At 41.5% G+C, this 16,185-nt stretch overlaps 1 protein-coding gene across 2 annotated transcripts in view; it reads right to left on the reverse strand.

Annotated features, from left to right (window-relative positions):
- Positions 1-16,185, reverse strand: part of LOC309568080 (CMP-N-acetylneuraminate-beta-galactosamide-alpha-2,3-sialyltransferase 4-like) — a 202,375-nt gene that overhangs the window by 96,612 nt on the left and 89,578 nt on the right. For both annotated transcript variants that reach the window (XM_082273652.1, XM_082273651.1), the window contains one exon: positions 505-571. In XM_082273652.1, the coding sequence (XP_082129778.1) occupies positions 505-520 (16 nt within the window). In that variant the 5' untranslated portion in view covers positions 521-571. The remainder of the gene's footprint in view (positions 1-504; positions 572-16,185) is intronic.

Genomic DNA, 16,185 nt, shown 5'->3' on the forward strand with positions numbered 1-16,185 from the left:
ACAATCTCCAAGGTAGCCAAGGTCCCATATGTAGCAAATAGGCATGCAGATGGTCGCATGGGGCTGCTGTGGCTGGGCTGACGCGTTTCTGGGGCAAACCCCCTTCCTCAGAGCCAGAGAAATTGCTGCTGAGTCACACTCCGGATGGCCAAAGGATAATTTGGAGCTGACTCTTTATTTGGCAGGATAAGTGTATATGCTTTTTCCAGGTGAAAGTCTCCTGATAGCGCTGCTTTCTACATTCACTGTCCTAGTTTCTACATTCACTGTCCCAGCTTGGTGGAAAGTGTGTGGGTCTTAGTAAAAAAAAAAAAAAAAACCACACAGCAGGACTTCACAGCACCTGACACAAAAAGTCACTGGACAGTTCAAATATACGAATGTGAATGGGGTTGCACTTGACATTCTGCATCAGGGACCAAGCAGGAATTTTAACACAGATACTGGAGTGTGAGACCCACAGACTGAGGTCTGGAGAGCTCATTCCCTCATTGACTCACTTACCATTTTTACTGTTCATTTTGGTCGTCGCAAAACCAATACTGTTCTGGCAGATTTCATTGTTGGCAATCTGCAAGAAGAAAAAAGTTCCAGGTTACTTATATGTGTATATGACATAATTTCTTAAAATCTGCTTGCCAATATTTCTTTATCTCCTGAAATTTTAATAAAAATAGTTCCCCACGGACAGAAAAAACATTATTGAAATGCTGAACAATGTCCATTCCGAACAGACTGCATTTCCAGGGCTGGTGTGACAATTCCAGAAGAATCTGACTGCTACTATAGGAAAGTTGTTCTTTTAGGGTGATACAGCAAACACAACCTGACAGGGCTCCATTCTTCTACCTTGTACAGAGGAATGGCACTCCCTCTAAATTAGACGTGGGAAGCTGCAACCATTAAGACTAAAAAGTCTGAGCATGCCGCATGCTCTACCACAGAATTACCCTGAAACAAATCTTTCCTAAATAGCGAAACCGGCCGAATGTTGGACATCATGGATTAGAAAAAAAAAACACATCAGCAAAACCCTCACACATAAATCAAAGATGCTGGGAAGCACTTTTTTAAAACAATAATAAAGGCTACGGGGTTTATTTACTAAAGGTAAATACACTGTGCACTGCAAGTGCACTTAGGTCCGGTTCACACTGATGCGATGCGGGAAGGCTGCGAATCCGCAGCCTGTTCCCGCATCGCACACGCACCCCCGGCAGTTCACACTGCCATATGCGATACGCTGGGGGTATCAATGTAATCTTAACGACACCCCCAGTTTGATCGCATATCGCAGTGCGATCGTGCAGTTCGCACAGGATCGGATCGTACAAGTGTGAACCGCTGTGCGATCCGATCCTGATGCGGCTTCCAAAAAGGGTCCCTGTGCGTGTTTGCTGCGGCTGCGGTGCGAATTTAGCCATACAAAGTGTATGGCTAAACTCGCACCGCACAGCCGATCGCATGTAATGAAGGAGCAGTGTGCTCCAACATTACATGCGAACCCGGCACTCGCACAAGTGTGAACCGGGGCTTAGAAGTGCAGTCGCTGTAGATCTGAGGGGGGGCATGCAAGGAAAAAAAAAGACAGCATTTTTGCTTGTACATGATTGGATGAAAGAAAATCAGCAGAGCTTCCCCTTATTTTAGATCTTCCCCTCAGATCTACAGTGACTGCACTTCCAAGTGCACTGCTAGTGCACAGTAGATTTGCCTTTAGTAAATAACATCAATGTCAGAATACAACAATCCTTTAACCACTTCCCCTGGTTGGACGTCATATGACGTCGTGGGGTTTAAGTGGGGATATCTGAATGATGCCTGCAGTTGCAGGCATCATTCAGATATAGTTTTTTTCTTCAGGCGATTCCCTACAACGGAGAAGGAATCGGCCCCTGGACGGAAGTGTACCATAGAGACTGCGAGGACCAGATGGTCCCTGGCAGTCTCTATGACTCTCGGAGGTCTGGCAGTTTCAATACTGCCGAGATCTCGGCATTCAGCTGAGATCGTTTTTTTTTTTTTTTTTTTTTTTTTTTTAGGCTTATTGACCCCAGATCTCCCTATAAAGAGGACCTGTCATTCACTAATCCTATTACAAGGGATGTTTACATTCCTTGTAATAGGAATAAAATTGATCAAAAAAATTAAAGGGAAAGTGTAAAAAATAAAAATAAAATAAACAATAAAAAATAAAAAAAAATTAAAGTGCCCCCCCGTCCTCGTTAGCTTGCACACAGAAGCGAACGCATGCGTACATCGTGGCCACATATGTAAACGATGTTCAATCGATACATGTGAGGTAGAGCCGCGAGTGTTAGAGTGAGAGCAACAATTCTAGACAAAGACCTCCACTGTAACTCTACACTGGTAACCTGTAAAAAAAATTTAAAGCGTCGCCTATAGAGATTTTTAAGTACCAAAGTTTGGCGTCATTCCTCGAGTGTGCGCAATTTTAAAGCGTGACATGTTAGGTATCTATTTACTCAGAGCGTAACATCATCTTTCGCATTATACAAAAAAATCGGACTAACTTTAGTGTTTTGTTTTTTTTTAATTCACAAAAATTTCTGCGCAAATACCGTGTGACATAAAAAGTTGCAATGACTGCCATTTTATTCCCTAAGGTCTCTGCTAAAAAAATAATATATAATGTTTGGGTGTTCCGAGTAATTTTCTAGCAAAAAAATTATGATTTTTACATGTAGGAGCAGAGTGCCAGAAATCGCCCGGTATTGAAGTGGTTAAAATAAGGACCTCTGTATTATTACCATTCTTCCTTCTCAATCTGTTGCAGCTTAGGTCAAAACAAGATAAAAAAAAAAAAAAAAATAGTTATTTGACTCAACTTCCTTTATTCTGGTCCATGTAGTAAGGGAAGGGACACAGACAGCTCACTCATCCAGGCACTGAACAGTATCTGGACCTCCCAACCTGATATTTTCTTTTTTTTTTTCCCACTTTAACACAAAATCGCTTTTATAGAATAAGAGGACTTTCAGCATATAGACTTTACACTTTCATGTAATGGAATCCACAAATGAAAATAAAGCCTATGCACTTGCTTTAGGCACACACACTCTGTCTTTTCCTAAAGGGACATTACATGGGAAGTTACAAATATTTAATTTATTCTTTGACTAAAACAGGATAAACAATGACACAAACCCTGTTTTAGAAATATAAAAACGTTAAAGTGTTTGTAAAGGCAATTTTGAAAAATTAAAAGATCAAACATGTTATTCTCATCTACTCTGTGCAATAGTATTAGTATTGCACAGAGCAGCCCTGAACCTTCTCTTCTGGGGTCACCTGCCGGCGGTCTTGGCTTCTCTCTGCTATGGGGGCAGACATGGGGTCTTGATCCAAGCTGGGCTGTGCGCATCCATTGACTCACATTGCAGCCCACAGTGCACCCCACTTTCTGCTCACAGGACTTGACTGACAGCAGCAGGAGCCAATGTCTGCTGCTGCCCTCAGCCAAGCTTGTGAGAGAGGAAAGACAGTGCTGGGCCGATACAGGACTTAAGTATTGGGGGGGAGGGAAAAGCAAATGGATAAAAAGTTTTTACCTTAAAGCGGTAGTCACTGATGCAGAGACTGCCATCTTCACTCGGTCCTCCTTCCGAGTTTGTGGGCTCTGGCTGTTTGAATGGCAGGGCCACAATGATGTCACTCCCACACATTGGAACCACGGTTATGGCACTACACTCTGCAGTTCACGGCATACTGTAAGCATCATTGCACATGTGCGGGTGGTGTCATCGGCCACTAACAATGTGAATACAGGTATGCTTGATTGTAAATTTACCTGTAAGTACAAGTGCACTCACAGGGTTAACTACCATTTTAATGCAAGGAATGCGTTAAGGTAAAAAACATTTTACCTTCAGAACCACTTTAAGAATGATTCAGAAATTTGTAAAAAAAAAAAAAAAAAGATATTAAAAATATAACAAAATAATAACAAAAAAGATTCTATTATCCAAAGAACATCAGTAAAATAAGGTTCCACAATGATCTGCTACTATCTGACAGTAAAAGGGAAACTTGATTTTTTCAAATAACATTTTATAAAATAGCCAAAAACTCCAAAAAATCGGAGTGAATTTTTCTAATTGACACAAGACATCATCTATCTATCTTGTACGCACGAGGGGGAAAAAAAACAACATGAACTGCTGAAAGTGTATAGACATTGTCCATAAATCGTACATTTGACTTCTGTTGTAGATTACATATGAGAAGAGACACCAGTGAGTTAGAACACTGAAATCTCCAGTGACTTCCCTCTAATTGTAGTAGATTAGGGAAGCAGTTATTTTCCAGTGATAGGAAAGTGGAGAAGATGGATATAAATACAGAAAATAAAGTAGCTGACATCACCTTTAGAAAAGATTAACAGCTTCCCTCAGTAAAAACCAACAATAAAGGCAAACTTTTCAGGTGACCCAAGTTGCCAGAGCACAAGGCAAGAGACAATTCTGGTATGTAATCTGTTACGCAGTTACCGTGTTCCTCTTACCATAATCTTTCAACAAACCGCTCGGAGACAATTTCCTCCTAGTGATAAGTGAGAGACCCATGAGCCCGTCAGCCAGGTACAACCCTTGTCTACATGCAGTTTGTTTGCAGCAGGTGTAATGACTGAATAAAAAAAATGACTATTGTTTAATGTAGAGAATTACGAAAGATAAAGCAGCATCATTCTGTCAATTCTGCCGGGCACAAGTCCAAGTCCTCTGTGCCGCACCCACAGCATGGCAGTGAGATATGAATAAACAGGATAGTATAAAAATAAAAAAAATACCAAATGCTTTCATTTATTGGTTTCCGTAAGGCAAATTAAGCGATAAAGTTCAAATAATCATGCACAGGGTGGTATGCATTATACTAGTATCCCAAGCAATACAAACTGTTTTAGGTTTAATTCTGGTATTGCACTTTATTGCCAGATACTGCAATCAGTAAGGCTTCCAGTGCAGGGTAAACCTCAGTAAGGCTTTCAGTGCAGGGTAAACCAGTGAGACAGTCTGTTATTGGGTGCTATGAAAAAATAAATGTATACTAAGCAAAAACCCAAGTAAAAAAAAAAAAAAACCCCCAAAAGCATCAGCACACACTATTATCATGCGGAGTAAGAAACAGAAAGAATCTATTGGCACTTTTCCACTGCAAGTACCGGCTCGTACCGGCTTGGCTCTACTCGGCCCTGCTTGGCCAGGTTTGCTTTTCCACTGCTGGTACCGCATGGTACGGTGTTGGAACGGTTCGGTACAGTATAGGTTTGCTTTTCCACTAAAGTAGTACTAAAGTTAAGTGGGTGGGATAACAACGGGGTGGGTGGGATTCTCTGACCAATCAGTGGCTAGTAGTGACTGCATGCAAAGGATTGTGGGGTATGGTACCAGTTTGGTACCTGTTGGAACCACAATCGAGTAGGTACTGTTTTTTCAGAGCCGTACCGTACCGTTCGGTTCCATGCAGTGGAAAAGCAAACCTATACCGTACCGAACCGAACCATTCCGACACTATACCATGCGGTACCAGCAGTGGAAAAGCACAAAAGCATGCCGAACCGTTACGGTTCCATGCAGTGGAAAAGCGCCATATGTAAAACTACTGGATAATGTCCAAAGTAAGTGTCTAACAAATCTTTGAAGGGGAGGTCTGGATGCTCATAGCGGTAGGAAGAGAAAGTCTAAAACCGAGAAAGAGCGCAATGACCGTGTGCGTTATCAACTGCATGTGTTGGATAGAAGAAAAGGGTAATTTAACAATTAAGTCCAACTTTGCGGCCTTCGTCGATTCCTAAAAGAAGTTTCTGTACTACCTTTGGCGATGGTGGGGGGGGGGGGGGGGGGGGTTTGAACAGATGTCTGCAAAATTGCCTCCGAAGTCGGACTGAAATGCCAGCATACAATCATGCTAGTTCAGCTTAACTCGTACGATTTTAAAACTGCCTCAGTGTGAACCTGGGCTAAATCTGCTAGTACATATAACACTCCCCCTCCCACCTGACTGACAATGCTGCTGTACAAAAGGTGCCCCCTGTGCTCCTTCATCCAGAGTGAAAACACTTTAATGAGGTGGTGTGTTACTGGACAGATCACCAGGTGAAAAAAGAGGGAAAGCGAATGCAGTCACTACATCTAAATATTGGTAAGCTGCAATATACTTTATTTTTGGTTATGGGTTTAATACCGCTTTAATATAAAAACACGATATACAGATTCACTAATCACACAATCATGGCTAGGAGCCCTCACTGGATGCCTAGCAGTTTTGTATAACTATACACAACTTAAAGGCAAATCAAAAATGTCCATGGTATCATTATGAGAGTAACATACATTAATTATCCCTCTCAAAGAGTGACATCTGTATCCAAATTTCACCAAAAAAAAAATAAAAATATTCGCAACAACCTAATTCACACTTTAAATCATTTTCAGTAGAAGGATAGCCAGACTAGCTTTTCTTCAAAGCTTTCAGGCCTGGATTATGTAAAAAGAATACTAAATGAAATTTATGATCACAGTATACACTTTCATTTTAAAATCTCAGCATTGTAATAGCACTACAAACTGTTGTTTCCAACAATACAATAGAAGCCTACATGAAAAATCTCCTTCTACGTTGCAAGTTCTGCCTGTCTGTTGGCTGTCTCTTTTCCACAGTTCTCTGGATTCCCTGCATGCCTTGTGGCTTCTCCTCTGCTGCTTACTTTTAATTTCTAGGGACTACATGTCCCACGGTACCTTTCTGCCTACAAATCTCCACCTCCTGTCAACTCTTCTGTAGTTCTGAAGGCAATCTCTGGGAAGTGTGTGACACAATAGTGTCTACCCACAGTGCACAGTCAATAAGTGTCACACATTTACTTTCTTGAATTCTGTGTCATTTGTTCACTTTGTCTTGAGTAGGCACTGCTGTGTGACATATTTTACAGAGTCTGCCTTCCAAAATGCAGAGGAGCTTCAGGAAGCAGGGTCCGTACAGGAATCACGGCTTGCAATAAGGTACCATGGGATATGTAGTCCTTGGAAATTTAAAGTAAACAGCAGAAGAGCAGCTATGAAGCATGCATAGAATCCAGGAAGCTGTGGAAAGAGATGGCCAGCAGACAGGCAGCTCTCGCAACATAAGCTTTTATTGGATTGTCAAAAGTAACAATTGTTTGATTTCTTTTACAATACTAATGTTAAATAAGAGTGTATGTTGCGACCATAAATCCCCTTCAAGATAGAAGAGATACCAATTAGGGATGATCGAACGGTTCGGGTCCACCATCGGTTCGGCCCGAACATTGGGTGTTCGAGGTTCGGCCGAATTTAGAACTTTTTGCCCAAAAAGTTCGGAATTCGGCAACCAGAACCGCCCAAAATGCAATGCTTAAGGAAATGGGCTTTAAAAGCCAGTGATTGGACCAGAACCATTAGCAAAAGCCAATTGAGGGGGCAGGAGAATGCTAGGAATGTGATTGGAGTGACTAGGGGGTCCCTAGACCAATCATTAGTGAATACGCCCCCCAGTATATAAGATCGCCCCCGCCATATTCCCAGCATTGTTATACTGGACATGGAAGAGAGTGGAAGCAGTTCTGTTCATTTTACTTTAAAAGTGTCATTTAGCTATTTTTAGTGTGAGGAAAGGGATATCTAGTGTAGTTAGAGTGCTCCTTTACACTTAAGTTAGCTTCAAAAATTTAGTTTCTGTAGGGAAAGTGTTAAGTGTCAGGGGACCGTAGTGTAGTGTAGGGTTAACTGACAGTGACTGCTATGGCAGGGTGACAAAACCCTTCCATAGCAGGGTGACCGCTATAGAGAAATGATCATTTCTCTGAGTTGCTTCGGGACAGGTATGTGGCTTCTCACCAGCAAGCATTTTTTAATGCTGCAGGGGCTGCCACTGCCAGTGCTTTTTTGAGGACATGTTTGATGTCAGACATGACATCTGAATATGTGTATAGGGGGAATATATAGACATATATGTCTGAATATATACCCCTAGACATATATAGGTGTGATAGTAGCAGAAATAAATGCTTGCGCTAATGAAATCATTTACAGTAATATATTTCTGCTACTATCACACCTATATATGTCTAGGGGTATATATTCAGACATATATGCCTATATATACCCCCTATACACATGTTCAGATGTTTTGCCTGCCTCAAAAGAACCCCAAAAAATGCCAAAAAAACGCTAGCGTCAAAAAAAAAAGATGCCCAGGTGTGTTTTTGCTGGCATTTTTTGGGGGGTTTTGGAGGCAGGCAAAACATCAGAACTTGTGCACAGTACCACTATACACAAGTTCAGATGTTTTGCCTGCCTCAAAAGAACCCCAAAAAATGCCAAAAAAACGCTAGCGTCAAAAAAAAAAAATGCCCAGGTGTGTTTTTGCTGGCATTTTTTGGGGGGTTTTGGAGGCAGGCAAAACATCAGAACTTGTGCACAGTACCACTATACACAAGTTCAGATGTTTTGCCTGCCTCAAAAGAACCCCAAAAAATGCCAAAAAAACGCTAGCGTCAAAAAAAAAAAATGCCCAGGTGTGTTTTTGCTGGCATTTTTTGGGGGGTTTTGGAGGCAGGCAAAACATCAGAACTTGTGCACAGTACCACTATACACAAGTTCAGATGTTTTGCCTGCCTCAAAAGAACCCCAAAAAATGCCAAAAAAAACGCTAGCATCAAAAAAAAAATGCCCAGGTGTGTTTTTGCTGGCATTTTTTGGGGGGTTTTGGAGGCAGGCAAAACATCAGAACTTGTGCACAGTACCACTATACACAAGTTCAGATGTTTTTCCTGACTGCAAAGAACCCAAAAAAATGCCTGCTATTAAACCGGCAAGGTGTTACAGCAGAGAAGCCATATTCCTGTGCTTAAAGTTTTCTAATACAAACGATCTTTTTTTTTATGGTTCTGGACATGCTACAGAGCTGAAACTTCACAGGTACACCTTTTAGACCCCCCCCCAGACACAAAATCACACAAAAAAAAGTTCTTAAAAATTGTCATTTTTGATAAAAAAGCCAATTATTGAAAAATTAAAAAAAAAAAAAAAAAAGAGAGAGATTTTTTGATTTTTACTTTGGATTTAGTATCTGGGGGGTCTAAAAAGTGTACCTGTGAAGTTTCAGCTCTGTAGCATGTCCAGAACCCCCCAAAAATTAGCATTTTCTTATAATTTTTATTAGAACAGGTATACGGCTTCTCTACGGCGCTTTTTCTTGCATTTATCGGGCATTTTTGGAGGCAGGCATGACTTTTTTGGGATTTAGTGTCTGGGGGGTCTAAAAAGTGTACCTGTGAAGTTTCAGCTCTGTAGCATGTCCAGAACCAGAAAAAAGATAATTTTTCAGTAGAGCAGGGATGGTGGGACCCCTCTTTTACACTTATATGATCTTTTTTTGGGGTTCTGGACATGCTACAGAGCTGAAACTTCACAGGTACACATTTTAGACCCCCCAGACACAAAATCACACAAAAAAAGTTCTTAAAAATTGTCATTTTTGATAAAAAAGCCAATTATTGAAAAATTAAAAAAAAAAAAAAAAAAAGAGATTTTTTGATTTTTACTTCGGATTTAGTATCTGGGGGGTCTAAAAAGTGTACATGTGAAGTTTCAGCTCTGTAGCATGTCCAGAACCATAAAAAAAAAGATTGTTTGTATTAGAAAACTTTAAGCACAGGAATATGGCTTCTCTGCTGTAACACCTTGCCGGTTTAATAGCAGGCATTTTTTTGGGTTCTTTGCAGTCAGGAAAAACATCTGAACTTGTGTATAGTAGTACTGTGCACAAGTTCTGTTGTTTTGCCTGCCTCCAAAATTCCCCAAAAAATGCCAGCAAAAACACACCTGGGCATTTTTTTTTTGACGCTAGCGTTTTTTTTGGCATTTTTTGGGGTTCTTTTGAGGCAGGCAAAACATCTGAACTTGTGTATAGTGGTACTGTACACAAGTTCTGATGTTTTGCCTGCCTCCAAAACCCCCCAAAAAATGCCAGCAAAAACACACCTGGGCATTTTTTTTTTTTTGACGCTAGCGTTTTTTTGGCATTTTTTGGGGTTCTTTTGAGGCAGGCAAAACATCTGAACATGTGTATAGGGTGTATATATAGGCATATATGTCTGAATATATACCCCTAGACATATATAGGTGTGATAGTAGCAGAAATATATTACTGTAAATGATTTCATTAGCGCAAGCATTTATTTCTGCTACTATCACACCTATATATGTCTAGGGGTATATATTCAGACATATATGTCTATATATCCCCCCTATACACATGTTCAGATGTTTTGCCTGCCTCAAAAGAACCCCAAAAAATGCCAAAAAAACGCTAGCGTCAAAAAAAAAAAATGCCCAGGTGTGTTTTTGCTGGCATTTTTTGGAGGGTTTTGGAGGCAGGCAAAACATCAGAACTTGTGCACAGTACCACTATACACAAGTTCAGATGTTTTTCCTGACTGCAAAGAACCCAAAAAAATGCCTGCTATTAAACCGGCAAGGTGTTACAGCAGAGAAGCCATATTCCTGTGCTTAAAGTTTTCTAATACAAACGATCTTTTTTTTATGGTTCTGGACATGCTACAGAGCTGAAACTTCACATGTACACTTTTTAGACCCCCCAGATACTAAATCCAAAGTAAAAATCAAAAAATCTCTTTTTTTTTTTTTTTAATTTTTCAATAATTGGCTTTTTTTTATCAAAAATGACAATTTTTAAGAACTTTTTTTTGTGTGATTAATAGTTAATGGGGCATGACCCAGAACCCTAGGCACTTTTTAGGGGCATTTATTGGGTTTTAGGGCTTAAAAATGGTGTTTTTTGATTACAGAAGTTCGGGTCCCATTGATTTCAATGGGGTTCTGAAATCCGGGCCGAACTTTCGTGAAGTTCGGGTGTTCTGGTCGAACCGAACTTTTCAAAAGTTCGATCATCCCTAATACCAATGCAATCCCCTATAAGCTAGAGCCACCTTCCAACCCGCCCTGCCACTTCCGTTGTGGTAAATTGTAAGCTTGGATCAGGTTTGCAACCCCTGTTGTGCAAGGGCACCCATTTACAGGGCAGACTCCAATATAAATAGAATAGTAATATTACAATTTAAACATGTATACAGAAACAAAACTTTAAAAAGGAGATTATTAAGTAAATAAACCCAACATCATCATCACACAACTCATACATAATGCAGAATACTTATTTTTAGGACGGGCACCTGTCTATGCCCCGTAGTTTAAAAAGGCAGCAGAGTCATTTACCAGGTGACATCCAGCCCCTTCCCATGCCAGTCTCTCACCTGCCAGTACCGCTTAGGAAGGCATCTTGTTCTTCACAAACTCAGCTGGAAACCTCCAACGGGAACAAAATTTCAGAATGTGTTTATGAGATGAAGTGCAAATTTCCTTCCCCAAGTTTATGAGTTCACACCCACAAGATAAATACAGATGGCTTTTACATCATCTTGGAATTGCACAATAAATGAACCCTTATACTATATAACCAGAGTTTCATCAAACCACCAAGACCCTAAACCCTTATACTATATATCTTTGGATTTTTCCCCATGAAAACTTTTCAAAGCTGGGAACGACAATCCCCTCTTAAAAAATGACAACTTGAGCGGAGATGGCCAAAAAGCACCTCAATAAACAGACAAAATAAATAAATAAATAAATAAAAATTGAGCATGGCTTGTGATTATGAGACCAGTTCTCTGGCGGACAGTGCCATAAATCAAAGAACAGAGGGTTCTGTGGTCCCTGTTAGGTGGGTCCCAGTCATTCTGTAATATGCAAGACCAATAGTCAATATAGAATGCTTTGATCATGTTATATGCACATTATTACTTTGGAAAAAGAACCTTTGGTCTGACAGGAAAGAAGGCACATGTGCAGGAAAGAACAAGCCAGGAGCATTTAAAATAGTGCAGTAGTAGCTATTATTAAAGTAGTTGTAAAAAGGTTTTTCTTTTCTTCTAAAATGATAAACATGTCAATGGTTTTGCATAGAGCAGCCTGATCCATCTTCTGGGGTCCCCCGCTTGCACACACCCCTCACATTTTTGCAAATATTTTATTATATCTTTTCATGTGACAACACTGAAGAAATTACACTTTGCTACAATGTAAAGTAGTGAGTGTACAGCCTGTATAACAGTGTAAATTTGCTGTCCCCTCAAAATAACTCAACACACAGCCATTAATGTCTAAATCGCTGGTAACAAAAGGGAGTACACCCCTAAGTGTAAATGTCCAAATTGAGCCCAAAGTGTCAATATTTTGTGTGGCCACCATTATTTCCCAGCAATGCCTTAACCCTCTTGGGCATGGAGTTCACCAGAGCTTCATAGGTTGCCACTGGAGTCCTCTTCCACTCCTCCATGACGACATCACAGAGCTGGTGGATGTTAGAAACCTTGAGCTCCTCCACCTTCCATTTGAGGATGCCCCACAGATGCTCAAAAGGGTTTAAGTCTGGAGACATGTTTGGCCAGTCCATCAACTCTACCCTCAGCTTCTTTAGCAAGGCAGTGGTCGCCTTGGAGGTTTGTTTAGGGTCATTATGTTGGAATACTGCCCTTCGGCCCAGTCTCCAAAGGGATAGTTCATGCTCTGCTTTAGTATGTCACGGTACATTTTGACATTCATGGTTCTCTCAATGAACTGTAGCTTCCCAGTGCTGGCAGCCCTCATGCAGCCCCAGACCATGACACTCCCACCACCATGCTTGACTGTAGGCAAGACGCACTTGTCTTTGTACTCCTCACCTGGTTGCCACCACACATGCTTGACACCATTTGAACCAAATTTTTATCACGGTCTCATCAGACAACAGGACATGGTTCCAGTAATCCATTTGTCCTTAGTCTGCTTATCTTCAGCAAACTGTTTGCGGGCTCTTATGTGCATCATCTTTAGAAGAGGCTTCCTTCTGGGACGACAGCCATGCAGACCAATTTGATGCAGTGTGCGGCGTATGGTCTGAGCACTGACAGGCTGACCCCCCCACCCCTTCAGCCTCTGCAGCAATCATACGTCTATTTCCCAAAGACAACCTCTGGATAGGACGCAGAGCATGTGCACTCAGCTTCTTTGGTCGACCCTGGCGAAGCCTGTTTTGAGTGTAACCTGTCCTGTTAAACCCCTGTATGGTCTTGGCAACCATGCTGCAGCTCAGTTTCAGGGCCTTGTCAATCTTTCTTTAGCCTAGGGCATCTTTATGTAGAGCAACAATTTTTTTTTTTTCAGATCTTCAGAGAGTTCTTTGCCATGAGGTGCAATGTTGAACTTCCAGTGACCAGTAAGAGAGAATGAGAGCAATAACACCAAATTGAACACACCTGCTCCCCATTCACACCTGAGACCTTGTAACACTAACGAGTCACATGACACTGGGGAGGGGAAATGGCTAATTGGGTCTAATTTGGACATTTTCACTTAGGGGTGTACTCACTTTTGTTGCCAGCGGTCTAGACATTAATGGCTGTGTGTTGAGTTGTTTTTAGGGGACAGCAAATTTACACTGTTATACAAGCTGTACACTCACTACTTTACATTGTAGCAAAGTGTCATTTCTTCAGTGTTGTCACATGAAAAGATGTAATACAATTTTTACAAAAATGTGAGGGGTGTACTCAGTTTTGTGAGATACTCTATGAATAATTCTGGGGGTAATATCACCAGAGTCCTTAAGAGCCTGACTGGCATGTGAGTAAGCCTCAGTCTGCAGATATTACTCCAAAACTTAAGGATACCGTCTTGATCGTTATTTATGCAGTGTGCACATGTCTAGATCTGGAGCTGCCTGCTTCCGTTACTCCTAGGGGCCATCTGATCCTGTATAGTGACTGGCCGAACCAGTCAAAGTCTGTGTTCCTCCAAAGAGTTTTGCCCAGCTATACCCTATAGAGAAGGGATTTCTAAACAATGGATCAGTCTGTGTCACAGACCCAGCCATATTTCTCTCTTAACATGACTGGCTGTCTCTGTTGAATATATCCCTCTGTTTGAAGACCTGTAGATAAAAGGCTAGAGCCTCTAAGGCTTTACTTTCCCTTGCAAGCTCTGCTCCTCACCATTGTATGTCCTGGGATCTTGGTTTTAAAGACATAAGTCCTTCGACAGAGCTCATGTGTGCATTATACAGTATCTCACAAAAGTAAGTACACCCTTCACATTTTTGTAAATATTTTATTATATCTTTTCATGAGACAACACTGAAGAGTAGAGTAATTTTCATTATTAACATAAGGAACAGAGAGCAGCAGCGGGGTCACAGAGGACACGGAGAACTGATCACACCTTTTGAGTGAAGTTTACTTTAAACAAAGGAAAGGGAATCAAGGTCAGCAACACTGAATACTCATAATATGCTCTGTATCATACATAATACAATACACAATAACAAATGCATATAGAGATTGAACACAAGAACATTTCACTGAAAGCAGGACTCACTTGGCCTAAATAAAAAAAAATGCAGCTATGAAAACCCTTCCATGAACAACTCTTGATGTAAGCGAAGACCCCAAAACAGACAATACAAACAGTCTTCTCTACATCCATTCACAGTCCAGACTTTATACAGCTTGCCTGAGCAGTCAGAAAAAAAGGGGCAGAGAGATGAAGTTACACTCTGCAGAGTTCAGTGAGGAGAGTTCTGAAAGGAGACTGGAGGGAGGGAACACACCCGCCTCCACACAGCAACAGAGCTGAGGCAGTCAATCAGATGGAGGTCCCTTCACCCATCACCTCTTTACTCTTGAAGTCAAGAAAACTTGTCAGAAGTGACTCATGCTCACAATAGAGGAACTGGAGAGCAGAGAGAAATTACACTTAGTGCTTTGGGGAGAGGCAAGTAAAACACTAGAAATAGGTGCTTTGTTCAGATCTTAAGTTGAGTTATAAAAAGGCATATAAAAAAAAAGTAAGACATCCACAGATTTTTTCCGGCTGCACAATGATTTCATCCTTTGCCAACATAAACTTCAATTGTTATGTGTGCCTTGGGCGGTCACAATATATATATGTGCAGGCGTTTATCCGATCCATGTGGCAGGGCCTGTCTGACCTTTATTTTTAAACAATGAGCACTGTCTGTGGCTAGTGAAATGTGCCACACTGAAATATAGCCTGCAGAAACTCTAAAAAAGTAATATGCTACAAGAAAAACCTTAATGCCTTTACTGCTATTAAATATACAGTACTGTAAAAAAAACAGTGATGTAAATAAGCATCAATCTGACTTTGTCCTTATTCACTGACTCACTGGGTAGTCACTGGGGATGTAATTGAAAAGGAATGATCAGACTGCTTGTATGACATCCCATATATTAAACAAGCTCACTCCCCAACTGACCCCAATGGCTATACAGAAGAGCAGGTTCAAAATGGAATTAAATAAATATTTTCTGTATCTTTATTAGAAACTTACAATCCCCTAAGTTAAACAATATTGTGTGTCCCAGTGTCTCTGCTGTAAAAAAATATGCTGATTTCTTACTTCTTTCAGAGCATCTCCTGGTGCTCACATGACTCCTCGGCTCTCTTCTCTCCCAGGCTGACAGCTATAGTGGGAGGGGCTGAGAGCTCCTCCTGAGGTAAGCCGGGGAGAGAGCCAAACGTTCACGTGAGCGCCAGGAGACGCTCTGATATAAGGTGGAAATCTGCATCTTTTTATATAGCACAGACACTGGGAAACAATGTTATTTAACAGAGGGGATGGGATGCTTATACTATAGTTATGATAGCAGCAGGTGGGAAGGGCTGGGGAGTGGATAGAGCAGACAAGCAGGGTGGGGAAGGGGAGAGCAGAGAGGAGAGCTGCGGATGACAGAGGCATGTAAACTGACCAGGGGCGTAACTACAGGGGTTGCAATTGCAACTGGGCCCCATGCTCCAGGGGGCCTGTGCGGCTCCCCTGTACACCTGAATAGGAGCGGCGGCAGGGGCAGCATGTAGAGAAATCACTGTCCTCCTTTTTCCTGCTGTAGCTTCAGAAGGAAAATAGAGGAGATTGGCTCCTCTGTATGCTGCCCCCGCAACTCCTATATCCAGTTCACTTGTGTTCTGCTGTCTCTGGGCCCCTGCGTGCTCCCCTGACCCCCCCCCCCACTGTGCTTCCCCCCCCCCCCCCACTGTGCTCCCTCCCTTCTCCTGCCGGCTG

Source organism: Pelophylax lessonae (assembly GCF_965119305.1).
Source record: "Pelophylax lessonae genome assembly, chromosome: 12".
In the NCBI taxonomy this organism is placed as follows: domain Eukaryota; kingdom Metazoa; phylum Chordata; class Amphibia; order Anura; family Ranidae; genus Pelophylax; species Pelophylax lessonae.